At 38.6% G+C, this 20,504-nt stretch overlaps 1 protein-coding gene across 2 annotated transcripts in view; it reads right to left on the bottom strand.

The window, feature by feature from the left end:
• Nucleotides 1-20,504, bottom strand: part of ADAM22 (ADAM metallopeptidase domain 22) — a 210,911-nt gene that overhangs the window by 171,112 nt on the left and 19,295 nt on the right. For both annotated transcript variants that reach the window (XM_088018611.1, XM_028119778.2), the window contains exon 3: nucleotides 5,231-5,307. In XM_088018611.1, coding sequence (XP_087874737.1) covers nucleotides 5,231-5,307 — 77 coding nt within the window. The remainder of the gene's footprint in view (nucleotides 1-5,230; nucleotides 5,308-20,504) is intronic.

Genomic DNA, 20,504 nt, shown 5'->3' with positions numbered 1-20,504 from the left:
AAATACATATATGGTACGTTTATAAGATGAAGATAAGGACCCTTATTGGCAGGGACCATTCAATACAGATTTATCTTCTACAGAATAATTTTGCTTTAAATGTACATATAAACAAATATTTGCCATAATGAGTTTAGTTGAAAGAGTAAGATATTAAATTACAGATTTATTAATAATAGTGAAAGACATATTATGTTATTTAGTATCATCACATAACATCATCATTTAATTATAATCTAATCCCCATCACTTATTTTTATCCACACTATAAACAGAGCAGAGTTAAGGAAATGAGACTTCCAGACCTAAATTCCAATTCCAATTGGAGTCACCCCCTATCTTTTGCCCACTGTGATTTCTACTTTTCCTGCAAATTCAAGAGTGATAGTACAAAGCAATCAAGAGGTGACTAACTGGCAAATGATTCTGCTAAATGAGAGAAGACAAAACTGGACTCACCCAGTTGAACAGAATTTGGATGCTTCTCGTCTGATCTTGTTCCTGCTTCGGCCTCTCCCCCCACCCCAACCCTACCTCTACACCACCTCCCATTCGGCACGGGCAACCCCATCTGCTGACAGCTGTCGTGTTTGATCCCTAGCTGCCTTCCCCATCCCTCCCTGTGAAATAGGGAAAAAAGACACTGACATAAGGATCCTAAGTTAGAGAAACTATTTTTGTTCTTATTGGAATAAGAAGAGGGAGAGAATGTGTAAAATATAATCAAAATTTAGGAGGATCATCTAAGATCTCTTGACTGTACCACAGGCTCCCTTACCAAAAACAGGCTATGAAAGATGGGCTCTTTCTTGCTAATTATATGTTTCACATCCTAAAATAACTAACCACATCCATGTGGAGTATCTGCTTCTTTGTGGGGTGTGTGGGGATGGGTATGTGGGGGTATGGGTATGCCCACATGTTGTGTGGTTTGTCAGGTCACATGTTGTAAAAGGATCAAGGAGATATTGAAAGGAAACTTTTTCAATATCTGTGCATCACTCTGGGCAGTTTAATTATCCACTTGTTGAAGAATGGGAGAGAGATTTACAGGAAAAGAACTGCTCCAATAATATATACATAATATATATATTATTATATATGGAGTATGTGTATAATTATACACACACACACACACACACACACACACACACACATATATATATATACACACAATAAAAACATCTTCATTGAGTCTTTCTCTTTCTCAGGAATGTTTCACAATAAAGTATAATACCAGTCACTGATCTCTGAAAAGGTCCAACGTGGCCTTGGGACTAGTTTGACAAGGCCAGGCCATATGTTTGGATTTTTTAAATATCTCTCTCCTAAAGAGTGAAATTCCACAACTCTGTGACCCCATGAAAGAACTAAAAATCGCTTGACAAAACAGGAATTGGCTGTGCTTTTCATGTGTAAACATTCCATATTCTTTATCTACCTTCTGTAGAAATTACAACCCAAAGGTTGAACTTATATAATTTGGTTATAGATAATTTTGTGTACTGAACACTCAGAAGGAATATTATGTAATGATACTTTTCCTTCCATTTCAATCTAAAAATATATATTACTGAGTCCATTCTGCAACTGGAATCCAGCTACACATAGACTTACTTAATTTGCCTCTGGTTTAAAACAAATAAAAAAACTCTACCAGTTCCACAGCCCTAGAATTGCTTCATAAGAAAAATAGCTTTTAAAGAATATATTCAGGGGCGCCTGGGTGGCTCAGTCGTTTAAACGTCTGCCTTCAGCTCAGGTCATGGTCTCAGGGTCCTGGGATTAAGCACCACTTGGGGCTCCCTACTCAGCAGGGAGCCTGCTTCTCCTTCTCGCTCTGCCTGCCGCTCCCTCTGCTTGTGCTCTCTCTTTCTCGCTCTCTCTCTCTAATTAAATAAATAAAATCTTAAAAAAAATAAAAAAATAAAGAGTACATTCAATTTTTCACCTTCCTGCTCCTTAACTAACACAACCCCAAGACTATAAACTGAAACCATGAAATAAAAACATTCTTCACAAAAATTAAAAAAAAAAAAATCTTTGTATCAAATCATCCTGGCTCTTAAAGCTTAAAGAAACCAGCTACCTGCCACCTATGTGTAACAAAGATCCCAGGCAAAAAAAAAAAAAAAAAGTACTTTGTATATTCCTCAGCCCAGCAACCTCCATTTATGTTATTATTTTATACTCTGCTTCTTTTTATATATATATATGTTCTGTACTTCTTGCAATTTCAAATTTTCACTGCAATAAGAGGAAAAATGCGCAATGGAGGTTTTTGCCAGTATTTCAAAAGAAATTCTGCTCTACCCTTAGTATTCCAGAGTATCCATGCTCTGATAAGTAAGCCCACATGTGTTTCTCCTTAGGAACAGAATGTTTTGGGGCTGAGATTTCTCCAAAGGAATGAGGTGGTTTAGAGTAGAATGGACATGAATAAATATCCTTTCTTTGTTTGAGAACTGAAAATCAAGGCTTTACAAATGTCAGGAACCAGAAAGCAAGGCTGGGCTATCCACAGGAATAGTGATTTAAAGGAGGGATGGGAGGGAATTTCCAAGTGCGGACTTCCCCTATTTATGCTATTAAATTTGATTTTCTCCTGTTAAAAAAATTAAATAAAATTTAAAAAATAAAGGAGGGATAGGAAAGAGTCAATGAACTAGAAACTTAGGAATCTGAACTTTCCAAATCACACCTATATACAGATGCTCAGCTTTTGGAAGCTAGTCCCAAACACTTATCCTGTTTCTTTTTTGCTGTTTGCCTTCTCCCCAATTGACAGCCTCCATCTTTATCTGGTCTTCTCTGTGTCCTGGTGGATTCCGGCCTCTGGTTTCTAAGTTTATATGGCTTCCCAGGCTGGAATTTAGTATCTATTCTGCACAGCAAGGAAGGAAAGAAAATCTCTGCCCTCAAGGTGCTTATATTCTAGTGGGAGGAAAAAGATAATAAACAAAATAAGTAATTAAAATATAGAATATTAATTGACCATATGACAACACTGGTATATTTGAACTTTTTGACCTGCAAAAATGGCGATTTCATATGAGTCAACCTCTATATTAAATGGCGATGAATATTATTTTAAAAATGAAGTAGGGGAGAATAAGTAGTAGGGTTGATGAAGGATGAGGGCAGAGAGGGTTACAATTTAAAATAGAGCAATCCAGGGTCCCTCGGTGGCTCAGTAGGTTAAGAGTCTGACTCCTGATTTCAGCTCAGGTCATGATCTCAGGGTCCAGAGATCAAGCCCCACAGCTGCTCTGCACTCGGCATGGAACCTGTTTAAGATTCTCTCTCCCCCCCTCCCTCTGCCCCTCTCTGCCCTCCTGCTCATGAGTTCCCACTCTTTCTCTCTAAAAAACATAAAAATAAAAAAATAAAATAGGGCAATCCATTCCTATGGGGCACAATTATGTGAGACTGTTTTTGCTACTTTATCATTATTTTTCTAAGGAGCATGCATTCCTTTATAATGAGTTTTTTAAAACTTTATAATATCAAGCTTGCTGAAAAACCGCAATGAGTCACTTAAACATGTAAATTTTAGGGCACTTACATCAAGTAGGAATATAAGATACAAATCATATTAACACAGTCTTACGATCTATGAAATTACATTAAATACTGTGTGGTACAAAGCATCTAATTATATATGTTTTTAAGCCATTAATTTTAAAAACAAGCAACAAATTGTATTTTAATGAGCATAGTAGAAATACAGTTTACTTTTTCTTTTTTTAAAGATTTATCTATTTTAGAGAGAGGTAGAGAGTATGTGCATGCATGCATGAGCCGGGGGAGGGGCAGAGGGAGAAGGGGAGAAAGAACTCCAAGCTTACTCCCCACCAAGCACGGAGGCCGATGCGGGGCTCAATCCCATGACTCCGAGATCATGACCAGAGCCGAAATCAAGAGTAGGCCACCCAAAGAATTTAGCCATCCAGGTGCCCCTATGTTACATTTTTTAAAATTTATGTTACATTTTTAAAATACACACAAAGAACAAACAACTCCTATTAATGGATCACCCAAATAGTTTCCACCTAAAACAATGCATTTCAGCATTTAAATGGTGAACTACAAAAATGTGAGGAGAGGGGAGAAATACTTACAAAAGGTATCTATGAGACAGCTTAATTAAAAAATAAACTAGGAGTGCCTGGGTTGGCTCAGTTAGTTAAGCGACTGACTCTTGGTTTTGGCTCAGGTCATGATATCTGGGCTGTGAGATCGAATCCCGTGTGGGCTTTGCGCTCTATGCTCAGAGCATCTCCTGCTTGAGATTCTCTGCCTCTCCCTCTCTGTCTGCCCCTCCCCCACTCTCTCTCTCAAATAAATACATAAAATGTAAAAAATAAAGAAAAAATGAACTAATACATGGCTTAAACATTAACATAACACAAATGGCATTATAACACTTTGTAAATAAATTCCATAAAAACTAGGATACTAGTAAGACTAATTATTAAATTAATCCATTGGACATGGCCTGGAATCTAAAAGGAAGATGTGAATTCTCCTTCCAAATACTGACTGACCCAGCTCAATAATCTATTCATATGTGCCCATTCCCCAAAAGAAATATAAACCAATACTGCTCAACAGAACCTTTTGCAGTGATGGAAATGTTCTGCCTTGTCCCATAAGGTAACCACTAGCCACACATGGCTAATGAACACTTAAAAGGGTGGCTAACGAAACTGAAAAACAGAATTTCCAAAATTACATCATATTTACAGAATAATCACAGTACCCTAAATCTCAAAAAAAAATGACTCTCAAATCAATGCATCTAATGCCATTTTTAGGGGTCGCACATCATGCAGCCAATCCTCTGAATCATTGAGCAAAAAGGGTAACTCTTTTCTGCCGTTCTTAAGAAAGACATTTTAATACCCAAAATATTATATTCCCAATTTACTGCATTCATAGGAACTTAGGTCAGATATATTCTTATGCAAAACATTAGAGTAAGTCTTGCCCTCCACATTAGCTTCTTAAATCTGTTACAGCTGTTCAATTTCAAATGGATATCCATTTCCTGTTATTTGCCAGACTTTATAACTTACAATCAATAGATACAAAAGTTTTAAATGTAGTCATTTAACGGATAGGGGAAGATGACGTAACATATAGTAAGAAAACAAAACCTTACAAAAGGTTATAAAAGTGGATTGAATGTGTATCTGACAAAATGAAGTACAGCTGAACCAAGACTTACTGGTTTAGCACGACATCAAGAATAAAGGATGTTCCAAAGGCATCAACCTGGAAGCTTGCCTGGTCAACATGAGTTAACTGCAATATCAAAAAGATAAAAGGTACTTATTATTCAGCCATAGCAATCAGACAATAAGCATTTCTTATGATGATTCAGAAAGGTTTATAATATTATAAATTAGAAAACCGATTCAACATGGTGATTAAATGAAGAAAAAGTAAAATCCACACCTTCTTATATGCCAAGCATTCACCAATCTGAAGTAAAGCACCACCTCATCCCAGAGGTTAAGTACCCTACCTTTCTGGTTTATCTCAAATGGCTAAACAGTTCATTTCCAAGAAGACTACATTCATTTTACTCTATATTAAATGACTGGCTCCCTTTAAATTTAAACTTTGTACATTAAAAAGGAGGGAAAAATATGTTCAATTCAAGAGTAAAATAATAACAAGGAAGATATCTAAATCTCCAAAAAAAATTTTTCATCCTACCTGAAATACATACTTTAATATTTCAGTTCTAATTTGCCAAACATAATTTTATAGAGGTTTCCACATCTTCCTAGAGCAAAACTGAATCTCTGCTATCTACTAAAAATATCGCCTATGAAAATTTGTTTGGAAAAAAAATCACTATTTCTTATGCTAGTCTAGGAACTCCCAGAGAAAAATCACAAGGGACTCTAAAAAAAAAGTAATGTTACCAATAACACTAATATTAACATATTGAATAATCATGTGCATTAACTGAAGAGAAGGGAACAAAACCATTTATTCTGCTTGATTCTCCAAATATTAACTGTAGCTACAGCTAAGCAGTAGGATTATGAATTAAGTTTTTTGTTTATGTTTCTCTAGTATCCAAAATTTCTAAAATAAACATGTACACTTCCAACATGAGAATAAAAGAATCTATTTATCTATTATCTATTTTATAGATAAAAACCATCTGAGCAACCGTATTTAAGTAGTATGTGAGGTAGATGGTGTTACTGTTCCCAGAGAACCAGCACATCTTAAAAAAAGAAACATCCTAGGATTCTGAGGGCCATTAAGGGCACCTCAATCATCCCTGGGATTTTCACACATAGTAAGTTTATGGTATTAGGTGAAAGGAGAGAGAGAGAGCTTAATTAATAATAATAAAGCTTTCTGGAAAGAAAAAACAATTCTTATCTTTAAAGTATTTGAAAGAAGTAGGGGTAAGAGAATGTCATACCTCAGTTGCTAATACATTCCAACTGAATCCCAAGAATGAAGAACTATTTGGATACCTCTCAGCCTCATTATTTCATTAACCATTCAACTTTAACTCTTGGTTCTTCCCAGGTTAACACCCAGGCTATCACCAAACTCTGGCTTTTTTTCCTTTTTATAATTTTTGAAGCCACATCTTACTCTTTATTCCCATATCTGCCACAGATCATATTCTTCCTGATCTAAAATTGACTCTTTACCAAAACCCAAATGTAAGCCCCAGATTTTCTACTGTACCAAATACAAACTTTCTCTCCCTGGATATCAAGATCCTCCACAGACACCTCTCCCCACCCCAGACAGAATGGCACACAAGTCCCCAAGGACCCACCCGTACCCTATCCATGGTCAGTTCTCCCTTCTCTTTAATTCATAAAGCTGGGTGCATTCCAACTTTTTTTGTGGCTTTCATTCATCACTTCTGTGGAGTGCCTTTCTGAACCAGATCCTTGGATAATGATCTTCACTAAGGCCACTTCCCAGAAATGGCCCCTATCCATCCTTCAAGATGTAGCTCAAGCTCCTCTTTGTATCAACCTCTTAGGTCTGTCCTAACAAAGTACCACAGACTAGGAGGCCTCAACAACTGAAATTTACTTTCTCATAGTAAGGCTAGAGGCTGGAACTACAAGATCAAGGGGTAGGCAGATTTGGACTCTCCTGGGACCTCTCTCCTTGGCTTTTCACTGTCCTCACGTGGCCTCTTCTCTACACCTGGCCCACCCTAATGACCTCATTTAACCTCAGTTATGGCTGTAAAGGCCTTATCTCCAGAGTCACAGCAGGGGTTAACGCTTCAACACAGGAATTTTGGAGGAGACACAGTTCAGTCTAAACACTCCTCTTCCTTGAAGTCTTCCCAGTATTTTCCAATCTCCTTCTCTCCTCCTCCTCAATACTGTTCACTATGATATGAGGGCCTCAGGACTGACCAGCATCAGGTACTCAGTAAGTATTTCCTGATTGACTCATTTGAGGGTTTATTTTATCAGTCACCTGGATACCTAAACAAACAACAATGGAACAGCTATAAATTACCTGCTTACAGAAATGCACTCCTTCCGTCAAGGTTGTTCTTAACGCCACGTCAGTGGATAATGTCTTTACTTTTGTCTAAAAGCTTTCTGAGTTTCCAGAAGTGCTAACAACCATGTTTTGGAACAGCCTGAGGAAAGCGCTGCTTCCCACCACTGATGTCTCCATGAAAACCTCTCTTCTCTCCATTCTTTCTTGGTACTTAATGGGGTTGAACCGGGCAGAGGCCCCATGTTACTCATCATGGTATCCTGATTCAGTGTAGGGATCAAGATAACATTACCATTCTTTTTCAGCAAGATACTTACTGTTTATATTAATTTCATCTAATTCTTACATTTTGTTTTTCCTGCAGCTTCAGTTTTAAAACATCTAATATCTTGTTTTATTGATCTCGCATGTGTCCCAAAGAGAAACACATTACTTAAATTCAAATCTACTGACAGCAATGTTTAACTGCTGTTTAGTAAAAAAAGTTCGCATTATTGATAGTAATAGGAACAACAGTATATTAATATTGTTTTAATCTAAAGCAAGCTTCCTTAGTCTGTATACAGAGTAATTCACTCAACAAATATCTTCTGAGAGTCTAGCAAGTGCTGGGAACTATTCTGATTTGGTGAAGAAAATAGACCATGTTTCTCTGTTAGTGGAGCTCATTTTCTAGGGGCAAGAGACAGAAAGTGACAAACAAAATGACAGAAGATGAACAATAAAAAATAAACTGAGAAAATAAATACAGTATTCCCAGATTTAAAAAAACAAGGTAAACAGGAGACCAGGGTGGATGGGATTCTAGGTGGTCCTGGAAGGCTTTGGAAGGAACTGGCATCTAGGTGACACATGAATGACTAAAAGGAATCTGTAGTAGACAGAATAATGACCCTACGGATGCCCACACTGTAATCCCCGGGACCTATGAACATGTTACCTTACATAGCAAAAGGGAATTTGCATATGTGATGAATTTAAGGATCTTGAAATGGAGAGATTATCCTGGGTTATCAAGGGGGGCCCAATTTATAAGACCAGAGTCTTAGAAGGGTCAGAGAAGGAGATGTGATAATGGAAATAGAAATTAGAATAAGGTGAGGCAAAAGCCATATGTCAATGAATACTGGGAGCCTCTAGATACTGGAAAAGGCAAGGAACAACTCTCCCCTAGAGGAACACAGTATTGCCAACACCTGCATCTTAGCTTTGTAAAACCCATTCCAGGCTTCTAATCTCCAGAACTGTAAGAAAATTAATTTTTGTTGTTTTATAATTTAAGTTTGTGGTAATTATTACAGCAGCAATGGGAAACCAATACAGCATCACTGGCAATGTTCCTCAACATTTAGAAAAGCAGTTCCCATAAAGAGCTGATTTCACCAGTGGTTCAATGTCATTCTCCTACATGGATTGGTTAAAACCAAGGCGCTCAGAGCTGTAGCTCAGACATCCACGAAGGCACAAGGATCAAACTCCAAACACAAGGCTGCCCAGCCAAACCAAACTTGCAGTGGTGACTGCTAAAATAAATGTTAGCATGGCATCCTTGCATTCTGTGTGGCCTTCTCTCTTTCCAGAATCTGCCTTCCCCATGTTTGACTTAAAAAGCAGGCTAAAGAGAACAAACATGTTTATGTCTTTAGGTTATCCTGGAGGAACAATTAAGTAGAATTTAACTGACTTCATGCTATATTAACAATCTAGCTTCTTAGCCAACACCATCAATGGGAGCCAGGATGGTTCTCAGAAAGTTAATCCTAGATCCTGCCTTTTTAGTTCAAAGGAAAAGGAAATGTTTGAGAAGAGAGAACTAATATATATCAGGATTTTCCTCTTTTGGGGGAGGAGGTATGCTAACATATATTGCCAAACAAAAATTCTAATACTTATTAACTTTCATTTGAATGTTAAAAGGTAGTAATGGCTCTCAGAGATATGTAAAAAGCATAATTTTGCAGAAATGCATTCTTTCAAATTACTACATAAGAATGATTTGCGATTTTGGGGGCATCTGGGTGGCTCAGTCGGTTAAGCATCTGCCTTCAGCTCAGGTCATGATCCTGCAGTCTGGGAATCGAGCCCCGCATTGGGATCCCTGCTCAGCGAGGAGTCTGCTTCTCCCCCTGCCCCTTACCCAGCTCGTGTTCTCTCTCTCTCTCACTCTCTTTCTCTCAAATAGATAAAATCTTAAAAAAAAAAAAAGACTTGCAATTTTGAAAACTATTAATCAAACGCTTCAGTATCATACAATAATATGGAGAAAACTCTTAAAGCTCATATAATACAACATCTTTATCTTACAAATAAGGAAAGAGGCCATTGTGGGCAAATGTCATTTGCAAAGTCACACTTCTTGGTAGAAGAGGCTGTTCACAGCACGCTTCATCCCAGCTTTCATTCTGCAACTTGGAGGTGCTTGCAGGTTTTACTGAGTTCTTAGGAGTAATATTATAATAGGAACATTTTTAGAGTCATTAAAATGCTCTAAAGAGCATTTTTAAAGCATAGGAAATGAAATTAAATGATGAAAAACAATGTTTAGAACTCTGTTTTCACCAGAAAAGTCAATAGCGTTACCACATCTGACACAGAGCATATGTTCTGAGGCCAGTTTGATTAAAACCTACGAAATTAAGAATTAGTTTAAAAGTAGACATGGAAATCCATCTTTTAATGAAAAAAAGTTACACAGACATGGTAAAGTGTGTGAGTGTATACGTGTGTTTTAAGGACTGAGGCTGACATCGAAAGGAGCTGTGAAACAAAAGATTGAGGGAAAAACATGGGAAGATATAAAATAACTATCCAGATGGCAAGAAAACTTAATAAATGAATAAAATTATGTAAGGATAATTTTAATTTCAAATTTCAAAAATGAGTCACAGAATTTTAGGACCAGAAGAACCTGCTATAAATTCCCAGATTGAGGCCTATTTATTATTCATGGTAACAGCTGAAATTTAAATGTGAAGCTCACATAACTCCATGCTCCTGTGCATTTTGCCTCCTGGCAGCCTTTTTCTCCTTGCATCTCCTAGGGCCCATGAACCAGGGCCAACCTACATATCCCAAAGATCAAATAAGTACAATGAACTTTTCAAGACTGCATTATTCACAACCATTTTTTTAAAGCTAAGTTGACACTAAAACTTTCATGGGAGAATCAGAACTTTGACACAGAGAGAAAGACAAGGAAGTTTGGGTTTTTAGTTAAGCCCAGCTTGAATAATGAATCAATGAATACCAATGGGTGGGAGTATTACCAGTCAAATGGCATTGTGTAACCCAGTAACTGTGAAAGTAATTAACATTATTAGAAAGAAGTCTTTTTTTTTAAGATTTTATTTATTTATTTGAGAGAGAGAGAGAAAATGAGAGATAGAAAGCACTAGAGGGAAGAGGGTCAGAGGGAGAAGCAGACTCCCTGCTGAGCAAGAAGCCAGATGTGGAACTCGGTCCCAGGACTCCAGGATCATGACCTGAGCCGAAGGCAGTCGCTTAACCAACTGAGCCACCCAGGTGTCCTAGAAAGAAGTCTTTAATGCATGTAACAGAATCTTTAGCTTTTCCGCATCCTAAATACTTCTTTGCTCTTTGATTGCTTCAAGTTAGTTAAAAAAAAAAAAATACAAGTGTACATCTGAGCTCAGTAAAAAACAAAATACCAATGATCACTTGCATATATTATCCCTTTTTTTTCTACAACAGAAAAGACCAATTGAAAAATCACCATAATTTCACTGTAATTACTCCACGGCCTTATGTGAACTTCTGACAAAGGAGCTCAAAGAGACACATCTATTAACACTAAGATTCCTCATTCTACAATTTGTTGGGGCCACATCAGCAGGATAGTGTTTCCCTGGCTAAGGGGTTAAGATAGGAAAATAATTCCATGAAGTGGAATTCTGTGCAGAGCTAACATGTGTGAGCCTAATGCGTAACCAGTTCCCATGGTTTTCCCCTCTAGTTGAATTTGCTCTCCAACTCAAATGCCAGTTCTTGCACTGACTTTATTTGATGTGAAAAATTTTACAATTGAGGAAAATATGTTCAACTGATGGGACACACCCTTGTTTTGGGATGGATGACCCAAGGGCAGATATTATGCCATATAAATCTCTGCACCTAGGAACCTCTAGGTGAAGCCATATACATCACAAAAAGAAAAAAAAAAGAAAAAAGACTTACTTTAATGAGTTCTTGACAAGCACTCTCTGAATTCGCCTGGCTGACGCTTCCAGTTCTGGTGGCACTGGAAGCCCTAAAGGCTGTGATTCCCTGGTGGCCAAGGGTCCTTATCTCCAGTGGCCCCTGCTCCCACAGCTAGAGGCAGAGAGACTGTGCTGACACAGGCACCAGCTCTGATGGTCTCATCTTCATTCAGGAAGTCAGGCAGCCTCATTACCTATTTATGCTCCAGCTATCTTCTGAAAAATCTGTCTCTCCATCATCTTGGCCATTAACCGCCCATTACTAGGCCTTCATTTAAAGCCTGAACAAGAAATGCTTACTCGTAGCAGGCCTTTAAGATCTTTAGTAGCCTGAGAACAATATAATATGTAGTGCTATTGAGCTGTAATTAAATCTGAGTGCACGGAACCCCAACGTTTGGTTGCGACAAAATCAGCAGACGAAAGATGAATCAGCCCTGGACAAAGGATGCTCTTCCTTACTGCAAAAAAGTTGGGGAGAAAGATGACAGGTCTTCCTGGCCCCACTAGCGACTCGATATTTAAGAGTGAGTTATGAAACCTTCCTATACTTTATCTTGCTTTCCCCCACATGTGAACTGAAAAGAGTATTAATTATAGAATGCTATGAGAAAAACACTTTAAAATTGTTGTTTATGGTGAAAGTCTATAAAAGCTTGTTACAAAGAATAATGTAACTACTGAAAGCTAAGTAAAAAGTAAAAAAGAGCAGAGGAGGGAAAATCAGTAAACTGTTAAGCTATTACATTATCAAAAGAGTAACTAGTCAGTTCGGCTCTAAGATCATTTTAAAAGCAGGCCTCGAAATAAGGGTTGTCTCTTGCCAGCTGGGTCACAGTCTCTCCTGGAGGCAACATCGGAAACAGGCCAAGTCCAAAGAATAAAATTAAGAATGGTGAGTTCTTCACATCAAGATTCACTTCACTCAGTGCTGGCATGTCAATGGACTTTTGTTTGCTTGCTTGCTTAATTTCATCTCTTTTACAAAGATATTAGAGACGTCGAGAGCTATGACTCATTTCCACTAAAGGGCCAGCTCCAAGCATTCAAGGAAAGAAAAATCAGAAATAACACTGAACAAAATCCCATGATGAATAGCTGGCACATAGGAATTCCATAGCATTTTCCTTGGGAAGCAAATTCACATGGGATAAAAAGGATTTTTCTCTCCTAGAACTAAAGACTAAAACTACGTAACTCTGGAGGGCTTTCTGCTTACACATAAACATAAACTTATACATACATACACTAAACTTCAAGAGGACCAGATTCCTAACTTCCTAACATATCTCAACTGTCCACAAATTCACTATGTCCAAGAACATAGTGAAGAAATAATCCAGTAAAATATTGCAAGAACAAAGCTCCCACTTAAAAGAAGAAAAAAAAAAGGCAGTAAGTTTCTAATGGCAAAGATATTCAGAAGATGTTTTTCATCTATAACTTGACAGTCACCCACTAAGGGCTTTCTTCATTAGGACACCAAATGAGAAAATTTGAGAGACAAGAACCCCTGCAAAAACATTTCTTTTTTGTTTGTTTGTTTCTCAAGTAGCTAGAATGAAGATTGATATGAAGAACACACTAGCTATCTGAAGACAACTAGGAATGAAAGGAAGAAATGCAAATTTGTATGAAAGAGAGAAAAAGAAAACATTACCAGCCATCTCGGAGGAAACCATGTCTCAAAACCATGGAATTTTCCCAGGCACTCATAGGTCAGAACACAGCAAGAAGCTGTTTCAAAGATTCAGTATGACATGAGTCTGCCCCCAGGTTCTTAAACCGAAGGGCTTTCCATATACTACCAGCTGACATCTCCAAGGTGCTTTGAAGAATAACTCCTTGCCCTTACATTACAGGAAAACTTTCAGAATCCATCCATGATGCATGTTTGAGAGAAAACACAAACACCCCATAAGAAAATTTTTGTTATGTGTGCTGACTTACATGTATCTAGTCTATAGTCAAAAGCATCAAAATCTAAAGAGATTAAGTAAGTACAATTTTTCAAACATGTTACTAGGAAAAATCAAAGAGGTAACAAAACAATGAAATTATTCTGTTGAAGAAGGGTAATGAAAGAAACTCCAGAAATTTTACTTGCACTTTTTTCATTTATTGGAGCCAGTCACTATTAGCCCTAGCAATAAATAGATCATTCTTGTCACCTAATCTTTAGCACTAAACACTTTCCCTAGAAAAGTGAAATGCCTTCTATAAATATGTTGACTGTAAATAATCTCTGAAAGCAAGAAATTCTAAAAGATACTGTTATTAGGAGAGACAGAAAAGCTCAACAAAGCAAGTCCTATTATCTGCTGTACATCCAATAAGGTTTGCATGTGCATTTCTGTGCATGTCACGTCATGGCAAGGAAAGTTTGTAGCCAACTGTAACCTAGAAAGTAATTACTACTAGATACAAGCAAAGTCTATAAGTTGGTGAGTCTGACTCCAAAAAGCCTGAATAAAAGGAATACCTGCTGCCCTACAAGAGGGAGATAAGACACAGATCATCACTAAAGGGTCTTCGAGACTAGGACAAGCACACGGTGTCTGATGATATAAAGTCAGAATCAAGCACAGAGTATCCTTTGGCCCTGAAACATAAATTCATGCAAGAAAAAAAAAACAACATAATATTGGAGATATTATTTTTATGACTTTGTGTCTAAATATAAAAAGAAATAAAATTCTTAGTCCCACCACTCTTTTCTTCACTGGCATACATTCGGCCCTTGCTAGAAACAACTTCATATCAAAGGCATGAGTGGCTCAGTTGGTTAAGCAACTGCCTTCGGCTCGGGTCATGATGCCAGAGTCCTGGGATGGAGCCCCGCATCAGGCTCCCTGCTCGGCGGGGAGCCTGCTTCTCCCTCTCCCTCTGCCTGCTATTCCACCTGCTTGTGCTCTCAATCTGTCAAATAAATAAATAAAATCTTAAAAAAAAAAAGGCATGGTAGAATGTGACTCTCTCTCTGTAAGAACAGAAAGGATAAGGAAGCAGAGTTACAAGCAGCCATGGCCTCCTTAGGGTGGGCTGGTGGAGCTGGGGAGCCACCAGCTAGAGCAGAGCCATTTTTTCTTCCCTCTGTTTAAACTCTTGGCCTTAACAAAGGAGCACACATGCAGGGGCCCTGGATGGTTTTTGATGTTCCATAAATGCCCTGGGTCTCTGTGCTGCGGATGTGTTTTGATACGAAGCTGAACAAACTCTCTAGCCGTTGCCTCTACGGAGCACAAATTAGAGCTTAATGAGGGCTTCGTACATTTGACATGCTGGGTTAAAGAAAGGATTCCTGCAAGACATCTTGATTCTCTTTTACAAAGGAAACAACCTGGGCACAGCCTTTCTGTCCATTTTATGATAGTTTTTTTAATGGTTGTTGCTCGGAAACAAATGAAGCAAATGTTCCCCATTGTCAGCATCCTCAGAGAACTGCCACGGAGCCATCCCCTTTCTCCGTCTCTGGCCTTCCCTGCAAGGGTCTACCATCTCCATACCGCCACCACCTCCCGAACCCCTTCCATGGGCAGGGGACTCCAGGAGAACCACAGAAGACTCAGAGGAAATACAGTCTCTGTCCACAGATTTTAATTGTCTGCAAGGATACTTTACTATTATATAAGGGAATAATCCAGCACTAACGTGTTTTATCCTAAAGAGTTTCCCTCTGTTTTGTTGTGTTTTTTTTAAGATTTTATTTTTTTATTTGACAGAGAGAGAGAGAGAGATAGAACAGGAACACAAGCAGGGGGAGTGGGAGAGGGAGAAGCCGGCTTCCAGCCGAGCAGGGAGCCCGATGCGGGGCTCAATCCCAGGACACCAGGATCATGGCCTGAGCCGAAGGCAGACGTTTAATGACTGAGTCACCCAGGTGCCCCAAGAGTTTCCCTCTGTTTTAAAACTGTGCGTAGTTTCTTATGAAAAGCTGCAGAGGGTACTAGCTAAGACCCTAGATTCTACAGCCAAATTTCCTGTCTCAAATTCTACCTCCACCCCTTCCCCAAGTTAATGATCTTGCACAAGTTATTTAAACTCCCTGTGCCTCAGTTCTTCCATTGCGTAAATGGGAACAACAGTCCCAACCTCAGGACTGCTGGGAAGACTGAGTATGTGTAAGGTGCACAGAACAGTCTCGCTCCATCAGTGCTGTCTATCATTGTTATCACATGGGTAGCACAAGTCTGAGCACATGTAAATCGAATTTTGTTTTACATCCAGGACTCAGAATTGTTCTCGAGCTTCCCGTTGTCACTTCCAGATGACAATTCCTCCATCCCTCTCTGAGGTCCATGCCTTACGGCTACATCACCCTTCACTCTCTGTACCAACTGCCCATGTATTCCCAACACTTAGCACTTTGCTTGGCACAAAGTATGTGCTCACTTACGAGTTTAAAATAAACACGATAACTGTTCTCTGACAATAATATAAATAAAAGTTATTTTGCAAGTTGGAATTAGCTGAAAACAGGAAGGAGCTCTCAGGAATATAACCATAATAAAGGTTGCTTTCATTTAGTTTAAACTATTTTATTGGCTTCTTTTAGTTCTCTAGTGGTTACAAACACTATCGTTGTTAAAGAGGGTATAACCATTCTTAGCACGTGCATTCCACTGATGGTCCTTGAAAATTTCTGACCCGTATTCCATGCCCAATTTATTCAACCGATATTTGTTAGTGAGTGTGGTAGTCATTTGTCTACATGACTTGAAATACACATTACCTACAGGACAGAGGGAGAAAGATGGGACTTAAGAGTTTTAGGGAAACTCAGTGACTTAACTGATTCATTTCCCACCTGTTAGGAAAAAAGTATCTATTCAAAACTATTTTGAGGTGCCCCTGGGTGGCGTAGTCTGTTAAGCAACCAACTCTTGGTTTCAGCTCAGTCGTGATTTCAGAGTTGTGAGACTGAGCCCCTCATTGGGCTTGGGCTCTGCACGCAGCACAGAGTCTGCTTGAGATTCTTTCCCTCTCCCTCTGCTTCTCCTGGTCATGCTCTCTCTCTCTCTCTCTCTCTCTCTCAAATAAGTAAGTAAATAAATAAATCTTTAAAGGAAAAAAAAACTATTTTGAAAAAATGATTGTTGAGCCTATTCTATAAGTTCTTTTTTTTTAAAAGATTTTATTTATTTATTTAAGAGAGAGCGAGAGAGCACGAGAGGGAAGAGGGTCAGAGGGAGAAGCAGACTCCCCGCTCAGCAGGGAGCCCGATGTGGGACTCGATCCCGGGACTCCAGGACCATGACCTGAGCCGAAGGCAGTCGCTGAACCAACTGAGCCACCCAGGCGCCCTATTCTATAAGTTCTTGAGACAGTGACTCAGCCCTATTTGTGGTCTGTTCCAATGCTGACTCATCTTATTTTCCCTCTTACATAGTTAACAAAACTCTCTTAATGCAATTTAGGCCTATTGCCTCCATTTGTGAAACAGGATATGTTCAAAGATCAGTTGGAAGCATGCCTCTCATCTCTTAGGCACAGCAGAAATTATGTACTACTTTGTAAGTGTTACGGCAGGCTAGCACCAAAAATATCTACCAACCACACAGAATAAAACATCCTGCAAAGAAAGAAAACCATAGCCATGCATGTACTTAAACATAAGAGAGAAGTACATTTAACTGCACGGAAGTAATATTGTCTTGCAAAGAAGAATCCAAATGCGTAATATTGTGGGGAGGCGGAGGGGGTATATCTGTAATCGTTATGTTCTTCTTTGTTGAGAAAATGCAATCCTTTGAGAACACAGGATACAACTGAAAATACTGCCAGACACATGGATAATTCCAAATATTTACCCCAGTACAGTTTTCAATGAGACCTTCCAACACAAATCTTTGGAGTAACAGCCCTGTTACTCATAATTTACAGACACACTAGTCTTGGGGTCATTGTACTGGCTGTTCTTTCATCCTGGAATGCTCTTCCTGATATAGATCCCTGGCTTACTCTCCACTTCCTTCCAGTTTTTTCCCAATGTCACTTCTCTGTGAGACATAGTGGACTACCCTATTAAAAATTATAACCTATGATACCCACACACCCCTGTACTCCCAATCCCCATTACCATGCTGTATTTTCCTCCTTTTCCATAGTACTCACCACCTTGTACTACACCATATAATTTATCATTTATTATATGTTTACCTGCTAGAATATAAGTCCCATGAAAAAGCAAATCAGGTTTTTTGGGTTTTTTTTTTTTTTTTAATTAACTGATGTATCCCAAGGGCCCAGAACAGTGCTTGCCATGTAGTAGGCCCTCAATATTTGTGGAGTGAATTTTTAAAATGTCAGTTCACAAATATAATCACACGAAATAATTCCATCTCTCTTTTCCTCTCTCTCTCTCTTTCTCTCTCTCTCGTCTAAACACACACACAAACCCGTTATTAAGCCTTAATCTGAAAAAAAAAAAACAACAATGGAAAAATTTTAATTGCAAAGCTGGCAAGTTTAAACTTCATAAGAAAAGGAACAAGAATCAAAGACTATTAAATATTTACAATCTTCTCTGTTCCCTCATTATTCAAAGATAGGATGACAAAAGGAGAAATCAAGAATCTCTAGTTCTAGTGAAAACACACTGCAGAGAACAGGAGCTATAAAAAGTCATGATTAATAGCTCAAACATAACTAAAATACCCAAGTGCACCAGGGCTAGAAGGTGCAGAGACAAGCGTAGCTGTTTCTCTCATCAAGTAGAATGTGAGAATGAAAACTGACCCACCGGCCCCATGGAGACGGGATGGTCTGCAAAGACTCTCCACACAGACACAGACAGACAGACAGACAGACAGACAGACACACACACACACACACACACACACACACACACACACCATGCTACTACCCCCGGCAACAATATCTGCACTTGGAGTTCTTCTCCCCCTGAACACTTTCTGCACTGAGCATATGATGCTAAAATAGAAGCATACGGACTTCTTCTAACCTAATTATTTCCTGAGAAAGAGAAATAACACAATCATCTTTGAAATAACAGATTCTGGAAAGACTGTTTGTTGAAAACTGTTGGAAATTGAGAAACACATGGTTGACTGATTAAGTGTTAAAATATTTATTAAATGTGGAAATCCACTGCAAGAAAATGGAAGTTCTTCCATTGCGCTGAAGGTTATGTCCAAGGCTGGGCAGAATCATCTCAACAAGAAGCTCAGCAAAGGGGCTTATGATCACAGCTTATGTACAATGGGACCCAAAACAACAGAATGATAAAAAGGTAAGAGCCAGAATATAAGAAAAAAAGAGAACTGAGAATGACTAAAAGTTGCATTAAAAGCCACTGCTAAAAGGTACATGAATTTTATAGCCTGGGTGGCTTTGTTGGTTCAGCGTCCGACTCTTGGTTTCAGCTCAGTTCATGATCCAGGGTCGTGAGATCGAGCCCCACGTCAGGCTCGGTGCTCGGCACGGAGCCTGCTCATCCTTCCCCCTCTGCTCCTCCCGCTGCTTGCATTCTGTCTCTCGCTCTCAAATAAAATCTTCAAAAATTTTTAAAAATAAAGTATAAAAACTATATTAAAAATTAGGATTGTTGTCATAAACGCATTGCAAATGCAAAGTTTTCACAGAAGAAAAATGGACTTTGTTATAAAAACTGCTATTTTGTATAAAATTTTGGGAGCCATTTCTTCCTCAATGGTCTGTTCCTTTAGATTTTTGCCTTCTCAGGCTCTTCTTGGGTTTTTTTTTGTTTTTTTTTAAATTTTTTTATTGTTATGTTAGTCACCATAAATTACATCGTTAGTTTTTGATGTAGTGTTCCATGATTCGTTGTTTGTGCATAACACCCAGTGCTCCACGGAGAACGTGCCCTCTTTATTACCCATCACCAGGCTAACCCATCCCCCCACCCCCCTCCCCTCTAGAACCCTCAGTTTGTTTCTCAGAGTCCATCGTCTCTCATGGTTCGTCTCCCCCTCCGACTTACTCCCCTTCATTCTTCCCCTCCTGCTATCTTCTTCTTTTTCTTTTTTCTTAACATATGTTGCATTATTTGTTTCAGAGGTACAGATCTGTGATTCAACAGTCTTGCACAATTCACAGCGTAAAACATGTTTTTTAAAAAAGAAAATAAAACAAGCTATTAAAATAGAGCATCTTATCCTCTCATCCAGTTCTATATACAGATTCCAACACTCAGCCTGGTTTAGGAACCCAGAGTCCGACCTTTAATCCCACTGCCTGTTAGCCTCTTCGTGTCCTGCTTTCCCTTCAGGCCTCCCATCCCAAAGTAAGGAGGCTGCACTGTTACTCATTCAATTTTAAGAAAACAAATCCCACCTGATGTCTGAACTAATATTATGGAAACAAAATCACACAGCACAGAGAATATAGTCAATGATATTGTAATAGCCTTGTATGGTGACAGATGTTAGTTACCCTTGCAAGATGTTAGCTACCCTTGGGGTAAGCACAGCATAGTGTATAGACTTGTGAAATCACTATGTTGAACACTTAAAACTAAGGTAACATTATGTCAACTTTAATTCAGTTTAAAAAAAAAAAAACAAGATTAACTTGTTCTGTTAAATTCCCTGGAAGAATTCAATGACGCCAAAACTGGAACCCAGCATTACCACCAGGGTCCAAACTGTCCTACCCTCCTGGAACAGTTGAAAGGAACCACAGCTCTCGTGAAACAATCCAAGAAACCCAGTGATTTCTGTACACAAGAAAGTGGGCACTGATTTCATACCAAGAAATAATCATTATGGAAGCTAAAAAAAAAAAAAAAAA

Source organism: Eumetopias jubatus, unplaced genomic scaffold (assembly GCF_037043125.1).
Source record: "Eumetopias jubatus isolate StellerSeaLion01/CBP00866 unplaced genomic scaffold, mEumJub1_p1.0 scaffold_14, whole genome shotgun sequence".
NCBI lineage: Eukaryota > Metazoa > Chordata > Mammalia > Carnivora > Otariidae > Eumetopias > Eumetopias jubatus.
This window is presented reverse-complemented; position numbering and strand designations above follow the sequence as displayed.